The sequence below is a fragment of the Ovis canadensis genome, chromosome 8 (assembly GCF_042477335.2).
Source record: "Ovis canadensis isolate MfBH-ARS-UI-01 breed Bighorn chromosome 8, ARS-UI_OviCan_v2, whole genome shotgun sequence".
In the NCBI taxonomy this organism is placed as follows: Eukaryota; Metazoa; Chordata; class Mammalia; order Artiodactyla; family Bovidae; genus Ovis; species Ovis canadensis.
Genome location: NC_091252.1, coordinates 65,920,775 through 65,945,471, shown reverse-complemented (window position 1 = coordinate 65,945,471; position 24,697 = coordinate 65,920,775). Strand labels below are relative to the sequence as shown.

General features: G+C 39.2%; 1 protein-coding gene across 3 annotated transcripts in view; it reads right to left on the bottom strand.

Annotated features, from left to right (window-relative positions):
* LAMA2 (laminin subunit alpha 2) overlaps positions 1 to 24,697 on the bottom strand; it is a 681,429-nt gene that overhangs the window by 4,050 nt on the left and 652,682 nt on the right. For all 3 annotated transcript variants that reach the window (XM_069598353.1, XM_069598354.1, XM_069598356.1), the window contains 7 exons: positions 20,087 to 20,263; positions 19,676 to 19,844; positions 8,148 to 8,260; positions 7,421 to 7,610; positions 5,203 to 5,358; positions 3,606 to 3,759; positions 1,088 to 1,218 (listed from right to left, as the gene is read on the bottom strand). In XM_069598353.1, the coding sequence (XP_069454454.1) occupies positions 1,088 to 1,218; positions 3,606 to 3,759; positions 5,203 to 5,358; positions 7,421 to 7,610; positions 8,148 to 8,260; positions 19,676 to 19,844; positions 20,087 to 20,263 (1,090 nt within the window). The remainder of the gene's footprint in view (positions 1 to 1,087; positions 1,219 to 3,605; positions 3,760 to 5,202; positions 5,359 to 7,420; positions 7,611 to 8,147; positions 8,261 to 19,675; positions 19,845 to 20,086; positions 20,264 to 24,697) is intronic.

Below are 24,697 nucleotides of genomic sequence, written 5' to 3'. Positions count from 1 at the left end.
CTTACCTGTCTCCAGAGAAACCTGTATGCAGGTCAAGAATCAGTTAGAAACTTGTATGGAACAACTGACTGGTTCTAGATTAAGAAAGGAGGATGACAAGGCTGTTTATTGTCACCTTACTTAACTTATACGCAGAACACATCATGAGAAATGCCAGGCTGGGTGAGTTACACGCTGGAATCAAGATTGCCAGGAGAAATTTCAACAACCCCAGATATGCAGATGATACCATGCTAATGGCAGAAAGGAAAGAGGAATTAAGGAGCCTCTTGATGGTGAAGAAGAGTGGAAAAGCTGGCTTAAAACTAAGTATTAAAAAAAAATCAACTAAGATCATGGCATCTGGTCCCATCACTTCATGGCAAATAAAAGGGGAAAAGGTGGAGGCAGTGACAGATTTCCTCTTCTTGGCAGGAAAGCTATGACAAACCTAGATAGTGTGTTAAAAAGCCAAGACATCACTTTGCTGACAAAGGTCTGTATAGTCAAGGCTATGGTCTTTCCAGTAGTCATGTATGAAGGTGAGAGCTGGACCATAAAGAAGGCAGAGCACCAAAGAACTGATGCTTTTGAATTGTGGTGTTGGAGAAGACTCCTGAGAGTCCCTTGGACAGCAAGGAGATCAAATCGGTCAATCTTATAGGAAATCAACTCTGAATATTCATTGGAAGGACTGATGCTGAAGCTCCAATACTTTGGCCACCTGATGCAAGTAGCTCAGGAAAAGACCCTGATGCTGGGAAAGACTACAGGCGGAAGGAGAGCAGGGTGACAGAGGATGAGATGGTTGTGACAGCATCACCAATGCAATGGACATGAACTTGAGCAAATCTGAGAGATTGTGAGGGACGGGGAATCCTGGTGTGTTGCAGTCCACGGGGTCGTGAAGACACAACTTTGGGACTGAACAACCACAACACAGAATAAGTATGTTGAAAACATAGAACACTTGAGATAATCCAGAAGGATGAAAAGAATAAAATTAGCCTTCTCTCAACAAAGAACAGAGCAATGCTTCAAAACAAAGCTTTCTACTTGTAAACAACAATACCACGAAGAGGCAGAGATATGCAGATGTGATGCTCACCTTTTCATCAATCATTTCAATACCCATTCCATCCATTTTTTGGCTGCTGATTCCCAGAAGAACTCCAGTGGTTCTAGTGGTGCGGAATTCAAATTCTACAAGAAGGTCCAATCCCACTTTGAATCCATCAACTGTAAAATGAAGATTTTAAAAAAATGTTGTGTATTCGAGTTTAGGAATTGTTAATTCAAATTTGTATAGTGCATTGGTCTTACTAGCTTTCCATTCATGTGTTAGACAACTATAAGTTCTAGACTTCCACATGGCCGACACCTCACCCTTGTTTTCTTGGCTGCCTTCCTTCCTAGACTATAAATTCTGTGAAGGCAAGGACTTTGTCTATAATGCTCACTGTTTTATTCCTATGCTTAAAGTATCTGGCACAGAGTGGAGGTTTAATATGCATTTGTTTAATCAGTGAATGAATATGCACTCAGATTGACTCAGAAAATCTCAGAGCCAGGTGTGACTGATAGAAGTCTTGCTATTGGATGAAATCAAGCATTTCAATGGTTTTTCACTAAAGTTTTACTACAGCACTCTAAATGGTTCCACAATGATCTGAAAAGGCTCAAATATCCCCAAACATTTTATTTATAAAGAAAGCAACTGCAATTTTGAAGGAGAAGATTATGGGACATAAATAGGCTTTTCTAGTTTATCAACTTAAGCCATTTCTCTATAATTTTCCATATTTGATTCATTGGTTTATTTCATCTTTTAGCAAGTATTTAAGACATGCTTCTTAGAAACAAGGTGATTCATTAAGATCAGGCTAGACTATATCACCTGCATGAAATATTAGGGAAAAACTCATGAAATTTTTTTCCAGGTCTCATGTTTATTAAGCAAAAAATAAAGGCTATGTGTAACCACAGCTATCTTCAATGAAGGGAGGCACCTGTTATACGAAATACTTTTCTTTTTCATACTGAGAAACTTGATGGATTTGTATGAATGAAAGTGGATTAAGAAGAGATTTTGAGAATAAAAGGTAGAAGAAGCTGAATTGTCCTGAAAAACAGAGTAATTTTGTTTCTGTTCTAGAAAAGAAGAAATAAGGAAAAGAGAAGAGTGACTTGAAGCAGTTCAGCAGAGGACAGGGGGAGTGAAGAAGCCATGAACCCCCAGATATTGGCAACTGGAGAGCTTTTAAGGACAATGTCAAGGGTTTAAATTGAACTTGTATGTTTTCCAGTGACATAACCTCCTCTGACCACCCAAGTCTTATACAGCTTGTATTACACTATGTGTTGAGGTGATGGCAGGAGTTATTAGAAACTTGGAATGTGGCAAATTTTCCAGTCCAGTCTGATCTGGAACCCAAAGAGCCCACACAAGATGGCAAGTCAATCTGTGGATGTTAACTGCAGAGTCTGAAGCTGAATCTAATCTGACCAAGCTAACACCAGATATCTGAATTGGCAGAAAACGTGAGAAAAGCTTTGAGCTTTCACAGAACATGGAACTTGGGGTTTAGCATAACCTCCAACATTTCAATATTTAACTCATCCTGTGTTTCTCTGTTTTCTGCTCTGCAGAGGGGAAGTTTCCCACTTATTGGAGAGCTCTGCTCTTCTATCTCCAACCTTTGCATGTATCTTCAGTTCATCTTTTAAACCCAACCTCAAATGTCAATTCCTCCATAAAACCTTTCCTGATTTTCCCAACCCAACTAAATCATTTTTTAAAATATCCCCAGAACCTTGCTTATATGTCTTCTACAGTTTCTAGTTATTTTGTTTTGTTTTTAATTGTTTTCTTAGGATTTCCGAGCATGAAGAATCTTAATCATATATTCTTGAAAGAAGAAATGACATCTTAATTACTTCTGTTCCCATGTTAACTGCTACATATTATGTACTCTTTTTTTTCCTAACAAACAAATGCATGTTCCTATGGTAACTATAGGACTGAATGTATCTCAAAGTATGTTAATATCAGATTTTTGGGTTATTATGTACAAGTTATTTCATATTTTTCTTTCCAAATTGTATATTCACTGACAGTGACCCAAATCTGGACTAGAAATGTTCACTGGAAAGAGGGAGATACTAAAAAAAGGGAAAGGTTTCTTTCCCTGTGTGTAAGGGGAGAAAAAGAAATGGAACCATGCAAGGAATTGAAGAGAGAAAGAAAGAAAAATACTATCTCATCTCCAGAAAGAAAGGCAGATGGGGAAAACTGAAAAGTAAATACGTTACACGATAGAAACGTATGACCCTTCTTGTAAAATTCCACCCCCCCCCCCTTTTTTTTTACTATTATCTCCAGGGAAGGAGATAGAATAAACTCTCCAAATAGCCTTTTACTTTATTTCTTCTGTTAGTTTTTGTTAGAATCAGATGCATTAATCTTTAAGAGGCATTTTAAAAAATTACTCCTACAAGTTTTTATTTCTGGTTTAAATAAAGGATGCTAGTTTAGGAACCCAGGGACTTTTATCTTCCCACACAAATCAGAAGTCAATATTTGCACCTAGTTAATATTCAACAGGAAGGAGATGGAAGCACCTCACCTGCTTTGGCAAAACCTGTTCCATCAAAATATGTCCCTTTCTGAGCATTTGCAAAACATGTTCCAACTCGGTAGCTGGAGGCTGGCTGTTCAAGATCGGCAGGCGCTTCCGCCATGTGAAGATTTCTAACGCAGCCATCAATGCTATAGGTCACCTAAACGTTCAGGTCAGAAGAAACACATACCAGGTTTTAGCAGAAGTTTGCCTTTATGTGGAATATAATCACTGGTAGGGTGCTCTGTGTTAGAAATCATCAGCTGATTGACCTGAGGCATCCTCCAGACTCCCCGGATCAGGCCTGTCACCCAAGGCTTCAGGGCATGACTGCAGAGAATCCCGCATCCTGCTTCTCAACTAAGCTGTGTCTAGCTGGGGGATATGACTGTTTTGATATTCTAAAATACTGCACACTATATCCCTAGTGGGACCCCTGGTTTGATAAGGGTCTGGGCCCCCTCTGGATACTGTAACTCGTAATTAGTATCTTTCTATTTCATGTTTCAAGTGACAGTTTATTAACCTTAGTATATATACATTTTTTTTCCATAGTCTGTGTTCAAATTCTACTTGAAAATATAATTAGGTTTGGATCAGTGCTTCTTCCTTATGAAAATCTAATGAAAGCAGTCTACACTTTCGTAAGAAAATGCACGTATACATGAAACTTGAAAGTGTGCATGAAACGTTCAAAGTTTAGGGACTCTAGAAATAAATCAGTCATACTTTGCTTCATTATAGTTCATCTGGGTTAAGGGAGGCAAGTTAACCACTCTTGCCACTCTCATTCCGAAGAGTGTTCAGAAAATCTCATTTTGATTAGCCTGGGTATCATAGCCAGTAGCTTTGAAAGGAAAGGAATACTGATCATCCACAAGGGGGGTTAAACACTGAGAACTGTAACCATTATGAACAACTGTCTTTGATGAAGAACAACCACACGTCATCACATGTTCTAATCTAAGCAAAGAAATGAACCACATGTGTGCGTAGTGCATTTTTAAAAAAATACTAATCCCTTTTTTAAAGAAAAGAATGCTTTCCAAAGCAAACCAGGATACATGGTCTGACAAAAAATTATTGTGAATATTGATTTACAAAACTGAGAACTTTAAATTCTGAACCCAGTATTGAACAAGATAGATACAGCATCTCTCAGTATTTGCTAAATCTCTATTCCTGAAAGAGTACCATCAATATTATCATTATCGTCTTTTTTGTTGTCTTAGTACCTTCTAGATACTTGGTATTCTTCTGAGCACTTTTAATATACTACCTCATTTAATCTTTCCAGCGACCTTGTTTGTTTGGTATTATTATAATACTATTTTACATAAAAGGGGACTTTGTCAAAGAAAAATTAAGCAACTTGCTCAAGAGCACCCAGTTAAGCACATAATCAAACTGAGCGAGTCTGGCTCCAGGGTCCACACTGTTTTTTAATATTGTCTCTGATAGATCTATCTAGAAAAATTGTCACTTCTCAGGAAAGATGACTTTCTATTCATCTATAATTGGGTCAATGTGACCTAATAATTCAGAATACATTCATGACTCAGGCATCTATTTAGGCAACAAAGGAAACAAATTTGACACTTACTGGACCGATTCTTCGAGTAGTGTAGTTAATGGGTAGCCCACCAACATACAGCATTCCCACAACATCCAGAATATCAGCTTTCTTAGGACTGACAGTTCTGTTGGAGGCATCATCTACATAAATAGTTCCCTCTTGCTTAACTCGCATAATCTTAATCTACCAAAAGAAGAGGAGTCATTCATTTCAATCACAGATAATTTCAGATATGCAGAGTATAAGACATAAAAACCTTCAGGATATTCCTTAGGAAAAAATGAAGTAATTTACTGAATGCCTAATATGTGCTAAACCCATAATAATAAGTGAAATTAAGAATATCTCAAAGTCTGTGTTTTCCATTAGTACCATCTCCAAAAGAGTACACGGTCTTTCTGGGTGAGTTTTAGATTGGAGACTCTTCCACAGTTGCTGGGTGAACATAGGCATCAAGAGGTATGCTTGTTGTAAGGAAACCTGCCAGTGGAGAGCCCTGTCAAGAATTAAGTGGGCTGCAAAATTCATGTCCAATTTCAAAAGTGCATTAGTTTGATTGAGCAAACTGGTCTCCCCAGCACAATTTCAGATACGCTACTTCCCTCTGCTTAATAGGCACTTCTCATGAAGAATTGGAGGAAGGGCAGTGTGTCCAAGTTGCACTGATGTTTCTGCAGCAGCTGATTAGTACAAAGTCAGGAGAAAGATGGAAAGCTGACTGGGGCTGAAATTATAGCAGTGGAGTGACTTATCTTTTGGGGCAGAGTGAAGCAAATGGTGTGAAGACTAGCTTGAGCATAAAATCCCTGAGTCTGAATTTAGGAAAAGGAGTAGGTAACTTTGTGAAATGCTGGAGGACAACAATGGTTTAAAAACAAATCTACATCAGGATTAGAGTAATTGGAGACCTTATTTTACACTTATCTATGCTGGCTTTGGAAATGATTTTTTAAAAACCCTCAAGGATAAAACCCCTCCTTCATTTGGCTACTTAGAGTATTTAAACTATCTTTCTTAATCCCAGCCTCATTGTGGCCTGACAATATGTCTCTTTCTCAAGTATCATATTTATTATTCTATTAGCTGGAGATTAGAATAAACTGTAATAAAGCTCCTGCATAAAACATTTGCTAGTCATAAGCTCCCTAGAAAATGTCTTATTTCTAGATAACAAATTAGTTGACTTTGAGTTTATATCATTTTTTTCCAGGTTCCTTAGCCTTCTATATGATATGACAAGTTCAAGTATGTTAATATATAAATTCCAATAGCTAATAATATCTTACTCTAAAAATTTAGTTGGTCGACCTAGGGAAGCTTTACTTAATAGGCCACAACAGGTGCAGAGACAAATTCTGAGTGAGTTTCGTTTTAATCAGGCAGTATATTATCTACTTGCAGTCATGCCAAAGAGGACAGTAAGCTGGCAAATGAGCCTTCTGTGCCCATAACAGTACCAGCTTCTGGGTGTAAGGCCAACATTTAAAAAGTTGTTCCAAATGACTGTTGGTGGAAATGATACCCTAGAGGACTTTAAACACGGTGTAGCAGATTCTCAGACTCAGCGTGCTCAGACCTGTAGGGGGTGGGAGAGTGGGAGAAGGGAGCTTTAAGGCCCATTTTAGTGTTGCCAGCTTTTGACTTGGTCAAATATTATTTCATAAAAGAGAGGCCATTTTAGCCCCTTAAAAATGGAAAAATAGAATTTCAGAATAAATATTATTCCTTTAATTGAATACATAGAGCTTCATGATCAACACATTCCATTGTCCCATAATAATACTTGCATGCATGCCTGCTCAGTTCTGTCTGACTCTTTGTGACCCCATGGACTATAGCCCACCAGGCTCCTCTGTCCATGGAATTTTCCAGGCAAGAATACTGGATTGGGTTGCCATTTCCTTCTCTAAGTGTTAATACTTAGCATCTTGGGAATGTCTTCAATTGCCTGGCCCTAGTGTGTGGATAGATGCTTGGGAACCACAGCTGTATAGCAATGATGGAATCTTGTGGTACCATGATGGGGCATGCAAGTGTTCAACTATAAACCTATCCAGGTCTGACCCCATTTTCCTAGATTGGGCAGTTGTATATGGCGCTTGCTTTATTTTTAGCCCCTGCCACATTTCAGTACCCCCAGAGTCAGTGTCTGCACTGGCGAAACAGTATTGGGACCAGGGGAATTCTGATGGTTGCCCCCTAGTAACCCCGTTGTAGGGCACTGCTGACATCCAGGGACTATTACCTTGTGCCACTGGCCATCATTGATTTTGGTGGGGATCATAGTGCTGGTGTCACCACTTCCCAAGTCATAACTGAAGTAGGGCAATCCATTTTTCAGCTGAACTGTAGCAAAATCAGCATGGTTGATCCGGGCCATGTAGAAGAGCAAGCCTGATTCAGCTTCAGTTCGCACTTCGAATTCAATGGTGAGACTGTGAAATAAAAGTTTGCAAAATAAAATGGGAATAAGAGTGTTGTTACTCTAGCATAGGGTGGCATCGGATCATGGTGCCTTTTCATAAGGGATGCACACATATTTAGTCACTCAGTCCTATCCAACTCTTTGCAACTCCATGGACTGTAGTCCACCAGGCTCCTCTATCTATGGAATTCTCCAGGCAAGAATACTGGAGTGGGTAGCCATTCCCTTCTCCAGGGGATTTTTCCAATTCAGGGATTAAACTCTGGTCTCCTGCATTGCAGGCAGATTCTTTACCAGCTGAGCCACCAGGGAAGCCATTTCATAAAACATAGCAAAACCTTTTGAGAGGTGAGGATTTCCAGGTCTGCTGAGTTTCTAAACTGGGCTTCTCGGGCTCAGATAAATAGATTTCTATTCTTTACTGTACTCAGTGAATTAAAAAATCTCACCTCATATATTAATAAATCTAGTTAATTAAACTTGAGTAAACAAATGCTTAGTACTTCTATTTATCAGTTCTTATCTAATATCTCAGAATAAATCGTACCGGTTTTTAACTTTGGTGTCATCGAATGCAATTGCAATGTGACTATTTCTTGAAAGCCCAAACTGTTTGCTCCCTATCAGGAGAGCTGGTTCTGATTCTGCTGCACAAGGACCCTGTAAAATACCAAGGAGAGAAGAAGCAGAGATTACAGACTCCACTCTTTAAAATGTATGTAATGCTGCTGTCTAATGGTTTCTTATATTTCAGTTTCATGTTCTCACATAATCTCGCTTAAGTTTTGAGAAATAAAAGCGGTCTCTGATTCATCTCTGTAATCTACTGCATAGGAGGTACTTACTATTAAATGTTCCATAAATGTGAATCCATTTTCTTATACTGTACCCTTGAGTTGCCAAAGGCATGTGCTCAAAAATATGCATTGATTAATTCATGTTTCCACCATCCTTTAAAGTGTTAGTCGCTCAGTTGTGTCCAACTCTTTGTGACCCCATGGATTGTAGCCTGCCAGGCTGCTCTGTTCATGCAATTCACGGAATTATCCAGGCAAGAATATCAGAGTGGGCTGCCATTTCTTTCTCCTTTAAGGAAAACTATTATTTATACTTCTGAGAAAACTGGAATTCCCTTCTCACTTCTACTTCACTTATGAAGAGTTATCTGCTTAGAAGATTGAACAGGGAAAGTGACAAGCTAGCCGCTGTCAGGTTATGAGTGGGAAAATATGTTCTTTCTTCCCCTCCCCGTTTCTGTCTCCCACTGTCTTACTTTTTCTTGAAAATTATCAGTGCTAGAAGATTTCTGTGAATTTAGACTTTCAAGTTGGTGTTTCTCAACTTGCAATCAGCCATTCAGTCCCTTAGGCTGTTGCTAGGCAACCCAGCACAGTTTTTAATGTAACCCACCATATACCATTTCAACTGCCACTGTTCAAAGATCAGCTTCCTAGGGTGCTTACAAGGGAGATCTCGCTGCAGGGCTAGCTTCAGAGGCAGGCTACCTGTGCAGTCACTGAGCTTAATGCCCTGCTGTCACCATCTTGAAATTCTTAATAATTTTTGAACAAGGTGCCTAGCATTTTCATCTGGCTCTGGGCTCTGTCAATTATATAGCTGGACCTGGCTGGGTGGACCTTACTTGGCTACAGTAACCCTCAGCTCAATAGATAATCAAGGCTTCTCAAGTTACCAAAGCCATCTTTCCCTGGTCTCTATTTTCACAAAATAATTCCAAGTACAAGCTGCTTAAGAAGTCTTTTAGAACATGAAGTACACAAGAAAATAAATAACCCGCATGCTCTCAAGAGCACATTTGTTTTTGAAGATCTATACTTAACAGCACTGGACGGGCCACTGCCCCAGTGCATGCTGAGTCAGCAGAGAGTCTCAAGCAGCCCAAGGTGGGCTCTGGATACAGAAAGCTCTTCCCAGAGACTGTACCGTGGAGATGAGTCATCAGTGCACAGGAAATTTTTCCTTGATGAGGAAAAGCCTTGCCCTCTTTTTTCTCTTGAGCTTAGTCAAATGGAGCACTCTGCTACAGCAGGTAAAAGGCTTTAAGTGTTTTGAAATGCTGTAAAATTGGCCTTTATGGAAGTATTTCCCCGACCTAGCTTCCCAGGAGATGGTCAGTTACAAAGAACAGACTGTGGCTAAAATTCACACAGATATGCAAAAACTCAGCGGGCAGAACAGAAAAATGCTATCTATTCATGCAGCTGACTGGGCCTCTCTTGGAACCAACACATGGCACCTTTCTTATTACACTGCCTGCAAAAAAGAGCCCATATGGAAAGATCTTGGTAGCTTAATGTCTCAGCCTTCAATGATGCTCTTAATAGAACTGGATCATTTATCAGCCTCTCAATATTTTCTGTAGAGACAACTATCACAACGTACGTAAGTAGCCTGCACTCCTCCTCAGAAATCTTGAAGAGAATTTGACCTGCTGGGAGTCCATCAAGGGGCAGAATTTAGCTAAAGCATCTCTGGTTAAACCCTCAGCTCTGAAAACTGAGGTCTTGAAAAGGTCACTTTATGTGGAGGAATTAGGGAACTATAATGTGTACCCCTAAAGGCTTCCCTCATAGCTCAGCTGGTAAAGAATCTGCCTGCAATGCAGGAGACCCTGGTTCAATCCCTGGGTCGGGAAGATCCCTTAGAGAAGGGATAGGCTACCCACTCTAGTATCACCTTCTTTTATAAAATTGGCAGTTGAAAGAGGACAGAGAAGTACCAGTGTAAGAGAATTTTCTGTGTATCTGCTTTAGGATTTAAACAAGAAGACAATTCTCCAACAGTCTCTAGTCTGGGAATGTTTCTGCTGCAAGCCTCAATGCCTCCTCTCACTTGGTTAAAGGGAGGTGGGATGGACTGTGTCTAAACTGCTTTCCTGCGGGCAGATCTGAACCCAGGCCTGACATTCCCAGAAAGTTACCTGTCGTGTCTCCTCTTCCCCCTCCCTCAACCCCTTGGAGAGTAGAGTGCTCACCTGGCCACTCGAGAGGCTCTTTTCCTTCTAATCACATTTTGAAGAGGGACCACATGAGATGGGATAGAAAGTGCCCCGAGGTTTGCACAAGACTAAAATGATTTTGTCATTAAAGACATTTTCAACTGCGCTTCCCAAAGAAATTTAAGCTAAGGGTCTTCTAGTGAGATAATTTTAAGTAACCTTTAAAGAATAATTGTTGCAAGATGAATTGTCTTCCTTCAAGCCAGTGTGAACTCGAGGGGAGGCATCATCTTTATGGACGTGACTTGTGTTATTTCGGAAACACTGATCTCTGAAATGTGTTAAAACAATAATGCAAATATCAGGGGATCATCAATCTCAGCATGTTACAATCCTGCCACCTTGTGGTGACTCTTTAAAGTACATATGGGGAAAATATGAAGGGATAGGGTGTGCTTGCTCCAAGTACATCTCTGCTTGGCAGGTGACAAGCTGTAGGCAGACAGGACTTGGGTAGGGAGTCTAAACATGGCCACGCGCCTGGTGGGAGCAGCCATGTGGTTGGAGAGGATTCGGAAGGAAGCTGTGCTTCCCGTGGCCATGTTTAGGCAAGTGGATAGAGCCTCGGATTGGCAATGGAGCTTAACATTTTCACCTTCATCCTGTTACTCAATTAATTTCAGATCAGAATAAAGCAGGGGTCACTTCCAACTGCTGACTGTTGGGTGACATTTAGAAATGTGTTATTGGATTCAGAATGACAAATGATTGGTGGATAAGCATTGCTTGACTTTAGATTGGTGCAGAGTAGAGACTTAGTTGTATTGACCAAAACTGGCATCTCTGTTCTTCAAAGCACCAAATGATGAATGGTATAAAAATTGCATAATTGAAGTATAATCTGCAAAAATACTGATTCACTATGCTGTATACCTGAAAATGATGTAATACTATAAATCAACTATACTTTAATAAAAAATAATTCAAAATAGCATCATTTTCTCCTTTCATGAGTCAAAAATTTTAAACAAATGAGGGCCAAAATGACTTCTTCAAAATGGGATGCGTCTTTGTGATGCTGTTCTTTTGGCATGAATACTAAGCAGAAGATAATTTTTATGGTACAGACTTACCATACTGAAATATGGTAAAAATATGGTAAAAATTTTAATATTCTGAAATACAAACCCCCTGTTCAAGTTGTTTACTGAGAAACTGAGTTATGTTAACTCTTTGAATATAAGCTCTTTTGGTAAACAGTAGGCATTTGCAGTTCCATTTACACACTAATGTCTGAAGAGTAATTCTTTGCGGTATGGAAAATGTATGTTTCTCCTTTAAATACATATCAGTATCCACTCGATTTATTGGCCAGGACTGTACTTAGCTTTTAAAGTCATAGCATTAAATCTTCAGGAGGAATAGCTTTCTTTTGCTCTATTCTTTTCTACTTCTTTTTCACAACTCCCCCAAGAGCCCTGAACTGCAGGACTTCTCATGGCTATTTATCCACTCCTCTTAGTATTCGCATTTTAGACTTTGAAATTCAAAGTTCAACATTCCAATAAACTTGAAGTTTAAACAAACAAAAAAGAACAACCACGCAGCCAGTGCATTGTATATAAACCCACACAGGCCACATTAGTTGGAAAGACTTGGTATAAACGGCATATTTACCTGCAGAGAACTTGTCACATTTTGATAATTTTCTGTAGTACTAGAAGTCCACACTCTTATCTACTCTTATCCCTGCTGTCCTCCATGAGAAATATCCACAAATAGATACAGATATTTTTTTTTTATCCAGCACTAAACAGGCTAAAGAATAAGAGAGCAGTACAAAGAGAAGACAGCTACCACACTATCGAATGAGATAATATGTGGAAAACATGCACTCTGATCTATGATGGTCTGGCATGTATTAATAACAGGATTGACATAATCCATTTCACAGGGCAGCGCTTTCTCAAAATACTCTTAAATTGCCCTGGAGGAGAGTGATCATTGGCCTTGTGCTATAAGTTGCTGGTAGGGACAGGTATGACGTTGTGAAGAAGGAAATGAAGGAAACAGAATAGGAGAGGATGCTTTCAACTGTGCTGGAACACATAAGGGAGACGTAGATGGGTAGTTGCCACTTCTGGAATTAACGTGTAAGTCTTAATTCTTAAATAAATTCCTAAAATTCTGAATTTTGATTTTAAGAGAGAAAATGGTGAGAATTGAAACTGATAGGAGACTTGAGAGATAATAACCATATCGTGTTGGAGTTTGTTTAAAAATGGAATGCTCACCCCCTTTCCCTAACCCTTGCTCTCACCTTAGAAGTGTGAAAGGTTAAAGTAACTAGTTCTCTTAGAAGAAGGGTGGAGTGTTACTGTGAGCAGGTACTTTGCATACAGTGTATAATCTAGGCCATAATGATCCTTGTTATGCCAAGAAAAATGCCAAGTGTCATAGCAGTCTTTTGGACATCAATCATCAAATGGTCAATATTGAAATCAGATTGATTACATTCTTTGTAGCTGAAGTTAGAGAAGCTGTATACAGTCAGTAAAAACAAGACCAGAAGCTGAATGTGGGTCAGACCATCAGCTTCTTATAGCAAAATTCAGGCTTATATTAAAGAAAGTGGGGGAAAACCACTAGGCCAGCCAGGTATGATTAACATCCCTATGGATACACAGTGGAGTTGATGAATAGATTCAAGGGATTACATCTAGTAAACAGAGTGCCTGAAGAACTATGGACAGGGGTCTGTAATATTGTACAGGAGGCAGTGAGCAAAACCATCCCAAAGAAAAAGAAAAGCAAGAAGGCAAAGTGGTTGTCTGAGGAGGTTTCACAAGTAGCTTAAGAAAGAAGAGAAGCAAAAAGCAAAGGAGAAAGGGAAAGGTACATGCAACTACACACAGAGCTCCAGAGGACAGCAAGGAAAGACAAGAAGGCCTTCCTGTATGAACAATGCAAAGATACAGAGGAAAACAGAAGGGGGAAAGATTAGAGATCTCAAGAAAATTAGAACTATCAACGGAAACTTTCATCCCAAGATGGGCACAATAAAGGACAGAAACGGTAAAAGCCTAACAGAAGTAGAAGAGATCAAGAGAGATGGAAAGAATATACAGAAGAACTGAACAAAAGAATCTTAATGACCCGGATAACCACGATGGTGTGGTCACTCACCCTAAGCCAGGAATTCTGGAGTGTGAAGGCAAGTGGGCCTTAGGAAGCACTGCTGTCAATAAAACCAGTGGAGGTGATGGAATTCCAGCAGAACTATTTAAAATCCTAAAAGGTGATGCTATCAAAGTGCTGCACTTATGTCAGTTATATCAGCAAATTTGGAAAATCCAGCAGTGGCCACAGGACTGGAAAAGGCTAATCCTTACCCCAGTTCCCAAGAAGGGCAGTACTAAAGAATATTCAAACTACTGGACAATTACACTCATCTCCCATGCCAGCAAGGTTATGCTCAAAATCCTGCATGCTAGGCTTCAGTATTATATGAACCAAGAACTTCCATATGTCTAATCTGGGTTTAGAAAAGGCAGAGGAACCAGAGATCAAATTGCCAACATTTGCTTGATCATAGAGAAAGCAAGGGAATTCCAGGAAAAAATCGACCTCTGATTCACTGACTACATTACGCTAAAGCTTTTGACCTTGTGGATCAACAAACTGCGGAAAACTCTTAAAGAGATGGAATATCAGACCATATTACTTGTCTCCTGAGAAACCTGTATGCCGATCAAGAAGCAATGGTTAGAACCTTGTATGGCTGTTTATTGTCACTGATTTCTTTAACTTATATGCAGAGCATGTCATGAGAAATGCAGGGTTGGATGAGCTACAAACTGACATCAAGATTGAGTGGAGAAATATCAAAAACCTCAGATATGTGGATGATATCACTCTAATGGCAGAAACTGAAGAGGAACTAAAGAACCTCTTGACGAGGTTGAAGGAGAGTGAAAAATCCGGACTAAAACTAAATATTAAAGAAACTAAGATCGTGGCAAATAGAAGTTGGAAACAGTGACAGATTTCTTCTTGGGCTCTAAAATCACTGCAGATGGTGACTGCAGCCATGAAATCAAATGACATTTGCTTCTTGGAAGAAAAGTTATGACAAACCTAGACAGCATATTAAAAAGCAGAGACATTACTGACAAAGGTCTGTCCAGTCAAAGCTATGGTTTTTCCAGTAGTCATGTATGGATGTGAGAGTTGGACCATAAGGAAAGCTGAGCGCTGAAGACTGATGCTTTTGAACTGTGGAGTTGGAGAAGACTCTTGAGAGTCTCCTGGACTGCAAGGAGATCCAACCAGTCAATCTTAAAGGAAATCAACCCTGAATACTCATTGGAAGGGCTGATACTGAAGCTGAAGCTCCAATACTTTGGCCACTTGATGCAAAGACTCATTGGAAAATGCCCTGATGCTGGGAAAGACTGAAGACAGAAGGAGAAGCAGGCAACAGAGGATGAGCTGGTTGGATGGCATCACCGATTCAATGGACATGAACTTGGGCAAACTCCGGGAGACGGTGACAGATAGGGAAAGCTGGTGTGCTGCAGTACATGGGGTCATGAAGAGTCGGACACAACTTGGCAACTGAACAACAATAACGACAATCCTCAGAGTAAACATTATCCTCTTTTTCAGTAGGATTTCCTCCATTTAGAGAAGACAAGGCAGTTATTCAGTGAGCCCCCTGAGTTCACTGAGTAAAGGCAGGTGGGCTACAGCAGATGGGAAGGCAGACCTCTGTCATGGATCACTTGGACTGAAGACCTAGTTTGTTTCCTCAGTGACTCTCAATGTGGTTGAGCTGAGAGGGGCTCATGCAGCATGTTTCTCTTCCCCACTGAGGAAATCAGCTGTATAACTGGTGGTTGTGGAGAAATAAATGCTGAAAAAGCTTTCCAATTTATCTTTTAAAACATTTATGAAAGCAAAACACATTTCAGAATACTCTTTGAAATGCTGAAAATCATCTCTGGACCATATCTATCATCTGCTGTTAGCATCTGATGCATTTTTTGAAAAGGTTTTTCTTATGTGTTTTTCTAACTATTGATATAGATATGATGATGCAGAATACAGAGTCTTATATCCTGTTTTCCCCACTTAACATAATGTCATAAGTATGTCATTTTATATTGTTTCGATGGAAAGATTTTAAGTACAAGAGTATGGTGACATATTAAAACTTGCATTTTATGGATCTGTTTTCACACTTCTAGGTACCACTAACCTGGGTGGAGGTTAACGGTGTCCCCTGCCAAGCTTCTAATTTTCCATCTTGGAAGCTAGCCAGTTGTGTTTGCAGTCCATACTATCCTGACTGGCCTCCTTGCATATTTGGTCACTGTGCTGTTTGTGGTAATGTCTACTTTCTCAAATATGTCTCTCAGTTTTTGTTTCTCTAGTAGGCTCTTAATACATATTTGAAATAAGTGCCATAAAATAAATGATGATGTCTTACTCATCTTTGCATTTTGTAGGCTCTTAGTAAATATCTGTCATAAAACATAGCCTTTAAAAAGTAGACACTTCTCTCCACACACACACAAATAATGAAAGAAAATGAAAGAAATCAAATTAAAAAGAGGAAATATATATGGTTCCATGATCTAAAACTCTGAAAATATGGTGCAACCCAACAGCGATGAAAGATTCTAAAATACACAAATTTGACCACATTGTCATAAGTATGAGAATGTGCCAGTCTGATGTTCTGTGAGTCTTTCTACACCAACCCACAGGACTGTTACTCAACCTCTCTTTCGCTTTTGTTTTCTCTATTAAGTGGATCACTCTTTTTTGTCGAAGTTAAACACACTGCTGAGAGAAAACTGGAATTAGAACAGAAGGTTATAAGAAAACTTAAATGAGTTAAAATCTCCAGTCCAGATGTGAAAGGATCTTTGTTTTCAGAAAAAGGAGGCATATATGATCTCTAGAAGCCACACAAGCATATGCTTGAGATCTCCTAAAAGGTTGTGTTTTAGAAACACAACTAAGAAAGGTGATCACTAAAAAGAGAAAAAGAAGGATGACCGGTAGGTCCAGCAGAGTTATTCACCAATAAACCAGACCAATTCAGTGTTTACTGGCTGAAGGACCGGACTCAAGAGAATTTCAAAGGCCCTCAAGGTTTTGGTTGACCAAATACGGTACCTAATGAGGAGCTGATGGCATGACACGTCTGCTTAAAACATTAAAACATTCTCAGGTGTATTAGTGGGATATGGCGACAGACCAGTGGAAGGAGGAACTCTGCTTTCCTCCGAACCGTGTACTCCATTTTGAGTAGTATGATCTATTCTAGGTGCCATATTTTGAAAGAGATATTTCAAATATAAGAATATTATTGGTGGGAATAACAATATTAGCAAGTAAGAAAAATGCTTGAGATAATGGAATATTTAGCCTGGGAAAGGAGAGCACAGCTGTTTTCAAATGCTTGAAGGGACGTTAGAGAAGATAAAAACTTAATGTGTTTGGCTACAGAAACACAATCATTACATGGAGGTTATAGGGATGCGGTTTGACTTCATTATAACCAATGGCTTTCCTACAACTACAGCCTGCCCTATTACACTGGAAGAGCCTTGTCAATGGAATGTTCAAGCAAAGTCTTTAAGTCTACATCAAGTATACAAAAAGATTCATGTATTAAGATGGCAAGTGGACCAGCTGGTCTCGAGGGCTTCTGCTTTTTATAATTCTAAGTTAGTTGTTCAGAATTTAGGATCCACTTTCCTATAGAATCCAAATGGATATTTGCATCCAATGTCTAAAAAGCTTATTTTACCCACAGCATTTTTAATTCTTTAATTGACTTGAGACCAAGGAACAGATATGAAGGATAACAGTTCAGAGAGTGGTGTATGAGGGAAAAGGGGTGGGGATCATTCACCTTCCCTTTGCTGGGAGAAGTCTAGCATAAAGCTATATTATGGAAGCACTAAGGAAACATTCTAAAATCCATGTGGCAGATCTCAGTATGTCTTAGGAGAAAAGCAACTCCTTGAACTAATCCCCAAATGACTGATAGCCTTTCACTTGCTAGCTGTGCTGTGAGATCAGAGGTATTTTCTTCTGTGAAATGGGGCTAATAATACCTCCAACAATATAAATAAATAAATAAACAACTTGTGGAAATCAAATGAAATAATGGATATACTATGCCTGGCAGAGTACTGGACACATACTAGTTACTTAGTAAATGCAGAAAATTCTCACAATATCTGGGGCTTCCCTGGTGGCTCCAGGGGTAAAGGATCCACCTGTCAATGCAGGAGACAAGGGCTCAATCCCTGGTCTGGTAAGATCCCACATGCTGCAGGACAATGAAGCCCTTGAGTCACAAGTACTGAGCCTGTGCTCTAGAGGCCAGGAATCACAACTACGGAGCCCACGTGCTGCAACAACTGAAGCCCGAACACTCCAGAGCCCAAGCTCCACAATTAGAGAAGGCACCGCAATAAGAAACTCATGTACTGCAACTAGGGAGTAGCCCCCTTTCACTGCAGCTAGAGAAAAGCCCGCAAGAAAGAATCTTCCTACAGTATCTATGCGTGCACACCTTTTCTACTTTTCAAAGAACTTCCACATATACTATCTCATTTGATTCTTATAATAATCCCATCATTAGGCAATGTAGGTATAATGCCCACATTTTACAGAGGAGGAAATGATGACTGGAATAAATGGCCAGTTTGGCTTCTCATTTAATAAATATTTCTAGTGACAATGAGCACACCACTCTACAGAACAACTAATCCCATCATGAAAACGAATGAAAAGAACAAAATGTTGGAGAGTTTCAAAATCTTCACTCAAAGTAACATGTTCCATCTGTCAACTGGCAAATATTATAAGTACGGTGCATATGTTGTCAAGAGCAGGGTGAGACCTTTGGTGGTGAGAATGAAAATTTGTATAACCTTTGGAAAAAGCAATTCCTGTATATGTGTTGAGAATCTTGGCTATATTCTTCACTTGGCCTCATAATTACCCATTGAAGAATCTGTTTTAAGAACATCATTAGAAACAATGAGAAAGTCTGATGTACAGAAGTGATTAGAATACAGTTTCTAGTAGTGAAAAACTAGAAATGCTCTAAGTGGTAACTGCTCAATGAGCAAGACAGAACCACCTGTAAAGACAAAGCGTTGCCGTGATAAGGAATCAGATTGTATAATCAGACCCACTGGATTAAAATTCCTATCCTGCCACTTACTGACTGTGTTTGGGTTTATTATTTAGGCTAATTCTTAATTAACTCAGTTAAAAATGGGGTGATGATGTATATGTATATATTTTAGACAGCTGTTAGGAAAATTACTTATAATATTGAATAGAAATTGTTTAAAAGCTGTCACTATGATCATTACTATATGGTAATTATGCCATTTATTAAATGTTGAATATAATGCTAGGTGTTTAACAAACATCTTTTAAAAAATTCTATACTCACTGTACAGATGAGTTAACCGAGGGGAACAGATCGGCTAAGTAGCTTTGCCAATTCATACAGATGTGCTGGGATTTGAACCCAGGCAGTCTGACTCTGGACCCGTGCTCTAATCAAGGATATACTTACTCCCTTCCATTCTATGAAGGATTTTTTTATGTCTCTCTCACACAAACATGCATATACATATACATTATATTAGACACACACATTGGCAAGATGTTTTTAAAACACACATTGGCAACTGGTTTTTAAAAACAGAATACCAAGTTATATACATGATATGAGACCTACTATGTAAAATGCAAATAAAAGGGGCTGAAAATTGATCTGATTACCTCTGGGTGGTGCTAGTATAGGTGGGTTTTATTATTGATTCTGCAGACATTTCTGTGCTAACTTTTCAACTGAAAACATGTGCCACTTTATAAACAAGAAGATTAAGGGAGACAAGAAATATAAATGAAAGTAATTCAAGGAAGGCATAAGGAGAATCGGTTTTCATAGACAGGTGACCCTTCCTCTAATTCTAGCAGTAGAATATACTAGATATCCTGAGCAACTTCTTTCAGAAAGTGACTACAAACACAGGGGTAAAATGAGAAAGCAATGGGATGTAAACACCTACGTGTGTCAGAAATGGGGTGGGTGCAGGAACCGCTGGGGTAGGAACCGGCTCTGGCTGGATAACTGTTTCAGCTGTAACTGCTCCATCTTCCTCCTCAGGGCGTTTCTGATGGGCACAGCGACCAATGTCTGCGTTTTTGAAGGATACAGGCTGTGCAAAGTCCATAGGGCTAAGGGAACATAATGAAAATTCAATATTTTCTCTTAATTTTCATTGTCCTGCTTCCCTACCGTTACATCACATTTCCCCCTTCCCCTTTTAAAGGTCATCAGTGCAATTAAACAAAAATGTGACCTGAAGATCTTCATTGTTTCCCCTCTCCCCCACCTCATGGTTTTGGATAACGCGGATGCAATAGCGATTGTCCTATGGGGGGGGGGAAAAAAAAGAGTAACAAGGAGATTCACTTACACAGAGTTTATAACAAGGTTCCATATACAGCCTTCAAAGGGAGGAATATTTCTGAGTGGGGAAGGTTGAAATTCAGGTGGAGCGCCCCCAACGAAAAGCTTTTTAACTTCTATTGCCTGTTCCACTGTCAGATTTTGCATATGCTTTCTGTCTTCATCCACTTGAACAGTAAATATGCTGATAAAATATTGAAAGGAAACAAGTGTAAAACACACAGTGTCCTATACAACTAGAAATCAAACTCTCTCCTGACACCCTGTACCCCTTCTTCCAGTAGCTTTTAAGAGAGCCAAATCTGATGATTTGGAACTTGTCACTTAGCAAACGATATTGTTTCTCAGGATCTTGCCCCTCTGCCTCCCTTGTTAGCTCTCCTAGAGAGTTTCTTGAAACAAGGCAGTGGTGCAGCTACAGCATTAGCCTCTGGTAGTGTTGACAACAGTGGTCCTACACATGAGCCGGTGGAGTGGAGGCTTCTGTGTGGGGTTATAATGTTTAATCGTATGAGGCTCAGTCGGTTTAGCACAGCATGGGGTCATGTTTTGTTTGGCTCTTTATTTCTTGCTTTGTGCCAGCTATTATCTTCTTGCTAGGGGACAAACTGTACTCCTGAGAGCTCAGATTGTAGGAATCAACAGCAAACGCTTACTGGATGTTTTATAAAGAAAGTAGCTGCTGGCTTTTGAATGGAAGAGGCAGGCTAGAACACCAGGCTAATTGTTCACTGCAATGATTTTCTTTAGTGGCTGTTTCATTAACATCCTTAATTTGCCTATGAGAGATAACTTACACATTACTAATTGAGAACCTCATGCTACTTATTCACTCTGTGGATCCTGGGGAAGAGAATCAGGAGGCAAAGAATTCTGCTGATGAAAATGACCAAAAGCATTTTCTCTTTTGTTCTAGAAGCAGGTTTTTAAACTTCAGTCCCAATAGTCAGCATGGGGCCCTTAGTCATAAGTGTTAGTCAATAGCCTGAGGATCATGAATGGGGATTACTACAAACTAACTCCTATTTGGAGAGAAAATCTGAAATATTTAGGCTGCAAACTCAGTTCTAAAATGTTATGTTACTTGATTTTATAAAGAAAAACCACACATAGAGTTAGAAACAATAAATCAGGCAAAGATGCTCTGAAATGGGAGTGAACAACTGGCCCACATTGGGACAATTCAAATGTAAGAGAACAGAACAAAAACCAGATATTGTTGTGGCTTAAAATGTCAGAAACATCTTTTTAACAAACATCTTTTAAATGTTTGTTATACTCACTGTACAGATGAGTTTACTGAGGGGAACAGATTGGCTAAGTAGCTTTGCCAATTCATACAGATGTGCTGGGATTTGAACCCAGGCAGTCTGACTCTGGACCTGTGCTCTAATCAAGGATATACTTACTTCCTTCCATTCTATGAAGCATTTTTTATGTCTCTTTATTGCTCAGGTGGTATGGAGGCAGCAGATTGGATTTAGTTTCAAAGGCAAAATAGGGGGAATGATATATTGATGTTTTGCCAGACTTCGGAAGACTGTGTTGGCAAAATTCAAGAGTTCAACCTTATTGTTAAGAATGTGGGTGGTTTTATGAGACTTTTAGAAAACCACTCCTGGATATGTGTGACTCATTGAGAAGTACCCCTCATACTCCCTCTTTTTTTTTTTTTTTTTTTCCATTTGCTAAAAGTAATCTCCTATATGCCAGTGTTCCTCAGGGTTTGAATGAAGGGTTTAAGCCACTATTAAATACTGTCTGAGGAGAGCAAATCTCTGCTTTTGATTAGAATTTTTAAAGATCCAGAGGCTCTCCTCTTTCTTATGCGGACTCTCTCTAGTCTGGTTCTGCCCCTAAAGACCACAACAATGGCCCTTACTGGATCACAGGGTGGAGATCTTTCAGATCTCCATGAACTTTCAGAAGAACAGACTGGACTTAAGCACTAGTATGAACTACCTGCCAGTGCAGGAGACATAAGAGACACAGGTTCCATCCCTGTGCAGATCTCCTGGAGGAGGAAATGGCAACCCACTCCAGTATTCTTGCCTAGAGAATCCTCATGAACAGAGGAGCCTGGCAGGCTACAGTCCATAGAGTCAGAGTCGGACACAACTGAAGTGACTTAGCATGCGTGAAAGCTTACTAGCTGTGTGACCTTGGGTTAGTTATTAAATCTTGCTCAGTCCCATTTGATTCTGTTATAAAAGGAGGATAAGAACCCCTACTCTGAACCACAGAAACCATTAACTAAGGCATTGCACTGAGGTTGTATTACTTAATAAGGACACTGTTAAAAGACTGTAGTTGAATCCAGTTTGTATTTTACAACCTAAGAGCATCAAATCTAGGTCATTTATCTAGCACTTTGTAAACAGGGATATTGCATGTTCTTTATGATTCTGGTGTGTTTTTTAAAAAGCATTTATTCAAAAATTCTTTACTGTGGACCTACTATGCCCAAAAAGCATTATAAGAATCATTACAATACTATTAACATTGTAATGTGTCAGCTGTATTTCCTTAAAATTTCAATAGTTGAATCTTGAAGTTTTATAATATTTTATCACTTATATTCAAGTTATTTCTGTGAAATATTGATCTAAGATTTTTTTTCAAATCACTATCAAATGAACTGTGTACATGGTAAAAGATATTAAGAGAAGTGCCCTGAAATTTACAATTTACATGAGAAGCAAAACCTGAAATTTTTAAATTGAACATATTTTGGATGGCTAGAAAGAAATAATTGGGTTGCAGTATTCAAATCTTGGTCCCATTCTGGAAACCTCAAATTACTCCTGAAATATTTGCTCCAACTTTGTGGTCTTTAGCCTAATTCTGTACCTGTGTGAAGAATGCTTTCATGGAGAATAGCTATGTGCCTAAGCTTCTACTCCAGGCTCTTAGGGTTTACTGTTTTTATCCACTTAGAACTACCGGCCATTTAGGTGGACCTCAGGAGGAAGGTCAGAGGGCCAAGCAGTTATAAAAGGCAGAGGATCACTGGAGTACTAGGGAATTAGACACCAGAGTACAGGAGGTGAAATTTTTGCAGAGGGAGGAGTAGAGAAGGAAAGAAAATGAGAAAGGAAGAATAAAGAGAGTAAATACTGAAAAGCTTGCCTCTTAATTTGATAAAAATCTACTAATTTTATGAGGTGGTATTGTTTGAAGAAAGGAAACAATTGACATCTCTAAATAGTGTTGGAAGAAAGCAAGTATTTCCAAGTTAACAAGAGTATCATCATCAACATCAAGTAATACAAACCTCTGAGGTCACAGAGGTAAGAATAAATACCTAGCAAGCACAGATGGAGGTGTTAAAGTCAAGTATGCTGCTGCTGCTGCTGCTAAGTCGCTTCAGTCGTATCTGACTCTGTGCGACCCCATAGACGGCAGCCCACTAGGCTCCTCTGTCCCTGGGATTCTCCAGGCAAGAATACTGGAGTGGGTTGCCATTTCCTTCTCCAATGCATGAAAGTGAAAAGTGAAACTGAAGTCGCTCAGTTGTGCCCGACTCTTAGTGACCCCATGGACTGTAGCCTACCAGGCTCCTCCATCCATGGGATTTTCCAGGCAAGAGTACTGGAGTGGGTTGCCATTGCTTTCTCCAAAGTCAAGTATATCTGGGTTTAAATCCTGCCTGTTATTTACTAGCTATGTGATCTGGGGTAAATTAGTTAATATTTCCTCATCTACAGTGAAAGGATATGAATACATATCTCATATATATTTAGAATAACTAAAGGACATAATTTTTGTAGTATTTGACACAAGGCATGCCATAAAATTGATATGAAGCATTAAAATATATTTCTAGGTGATGTTCTTAGGGTCATTAGTGATCTCTGGTTAATCAGTTAATTGAAGCACTTGTTTAAAGGATAGGTGATAATTGTCTTTTGACCTCAGAGTGCTGAATGAGACATTATGGTGGCAAATGAGCTCGTGCTTTGCCACAGAGTGTAGTGACAACACACTAATATGTCTAATACATTATCCTTTAATTAATAGAGAATGGCACAACAGTTTGTTTATATGGCCAATTAACTGAATGACCAGTTTTCAGGGATGTACTATACCGAGATTAATCAAATAAAGGTTGGATTGATGGCCAACAGCTGTGAAGCTGGCATACTAAAATACCCTTCTTGAAGAGACACCTGTTAAAAGGACACCTTAGCATAACATCGAAATGCACTTGGGAATGTCAGAATCCTTTCTCTACAAAATAACATATTTTGGATGATTTTTTGGCCAACCTTCTTTCTCAGATCTGCATTTGCTTCTTGAAATTATTTAAAAACCTTAAAAAAGTTTTTCCTTCAATAAGAAGGACTAACATTTGGCAAAGGACCTGAAGTAAAGCCTAGAAGACTTGCAAAATCAGTATTCTAGAGCATTCCTTAAGGTTCAAATGAGAATATTCAGTTTGCATTTCTCTTCAGAGACCCTGACTGCAATATGTGCCTAGAAGATTAGTAAATGTTCTTAGTTTGTCCAAATATTGATCCCTCATTTGTCTTAATCATGGTTTCTAAACATTTCAGTTAGTAGATACTCCGTAATTGACTGAGCATTAATTCAGCCCAAAAGATAATGCTCTATATAA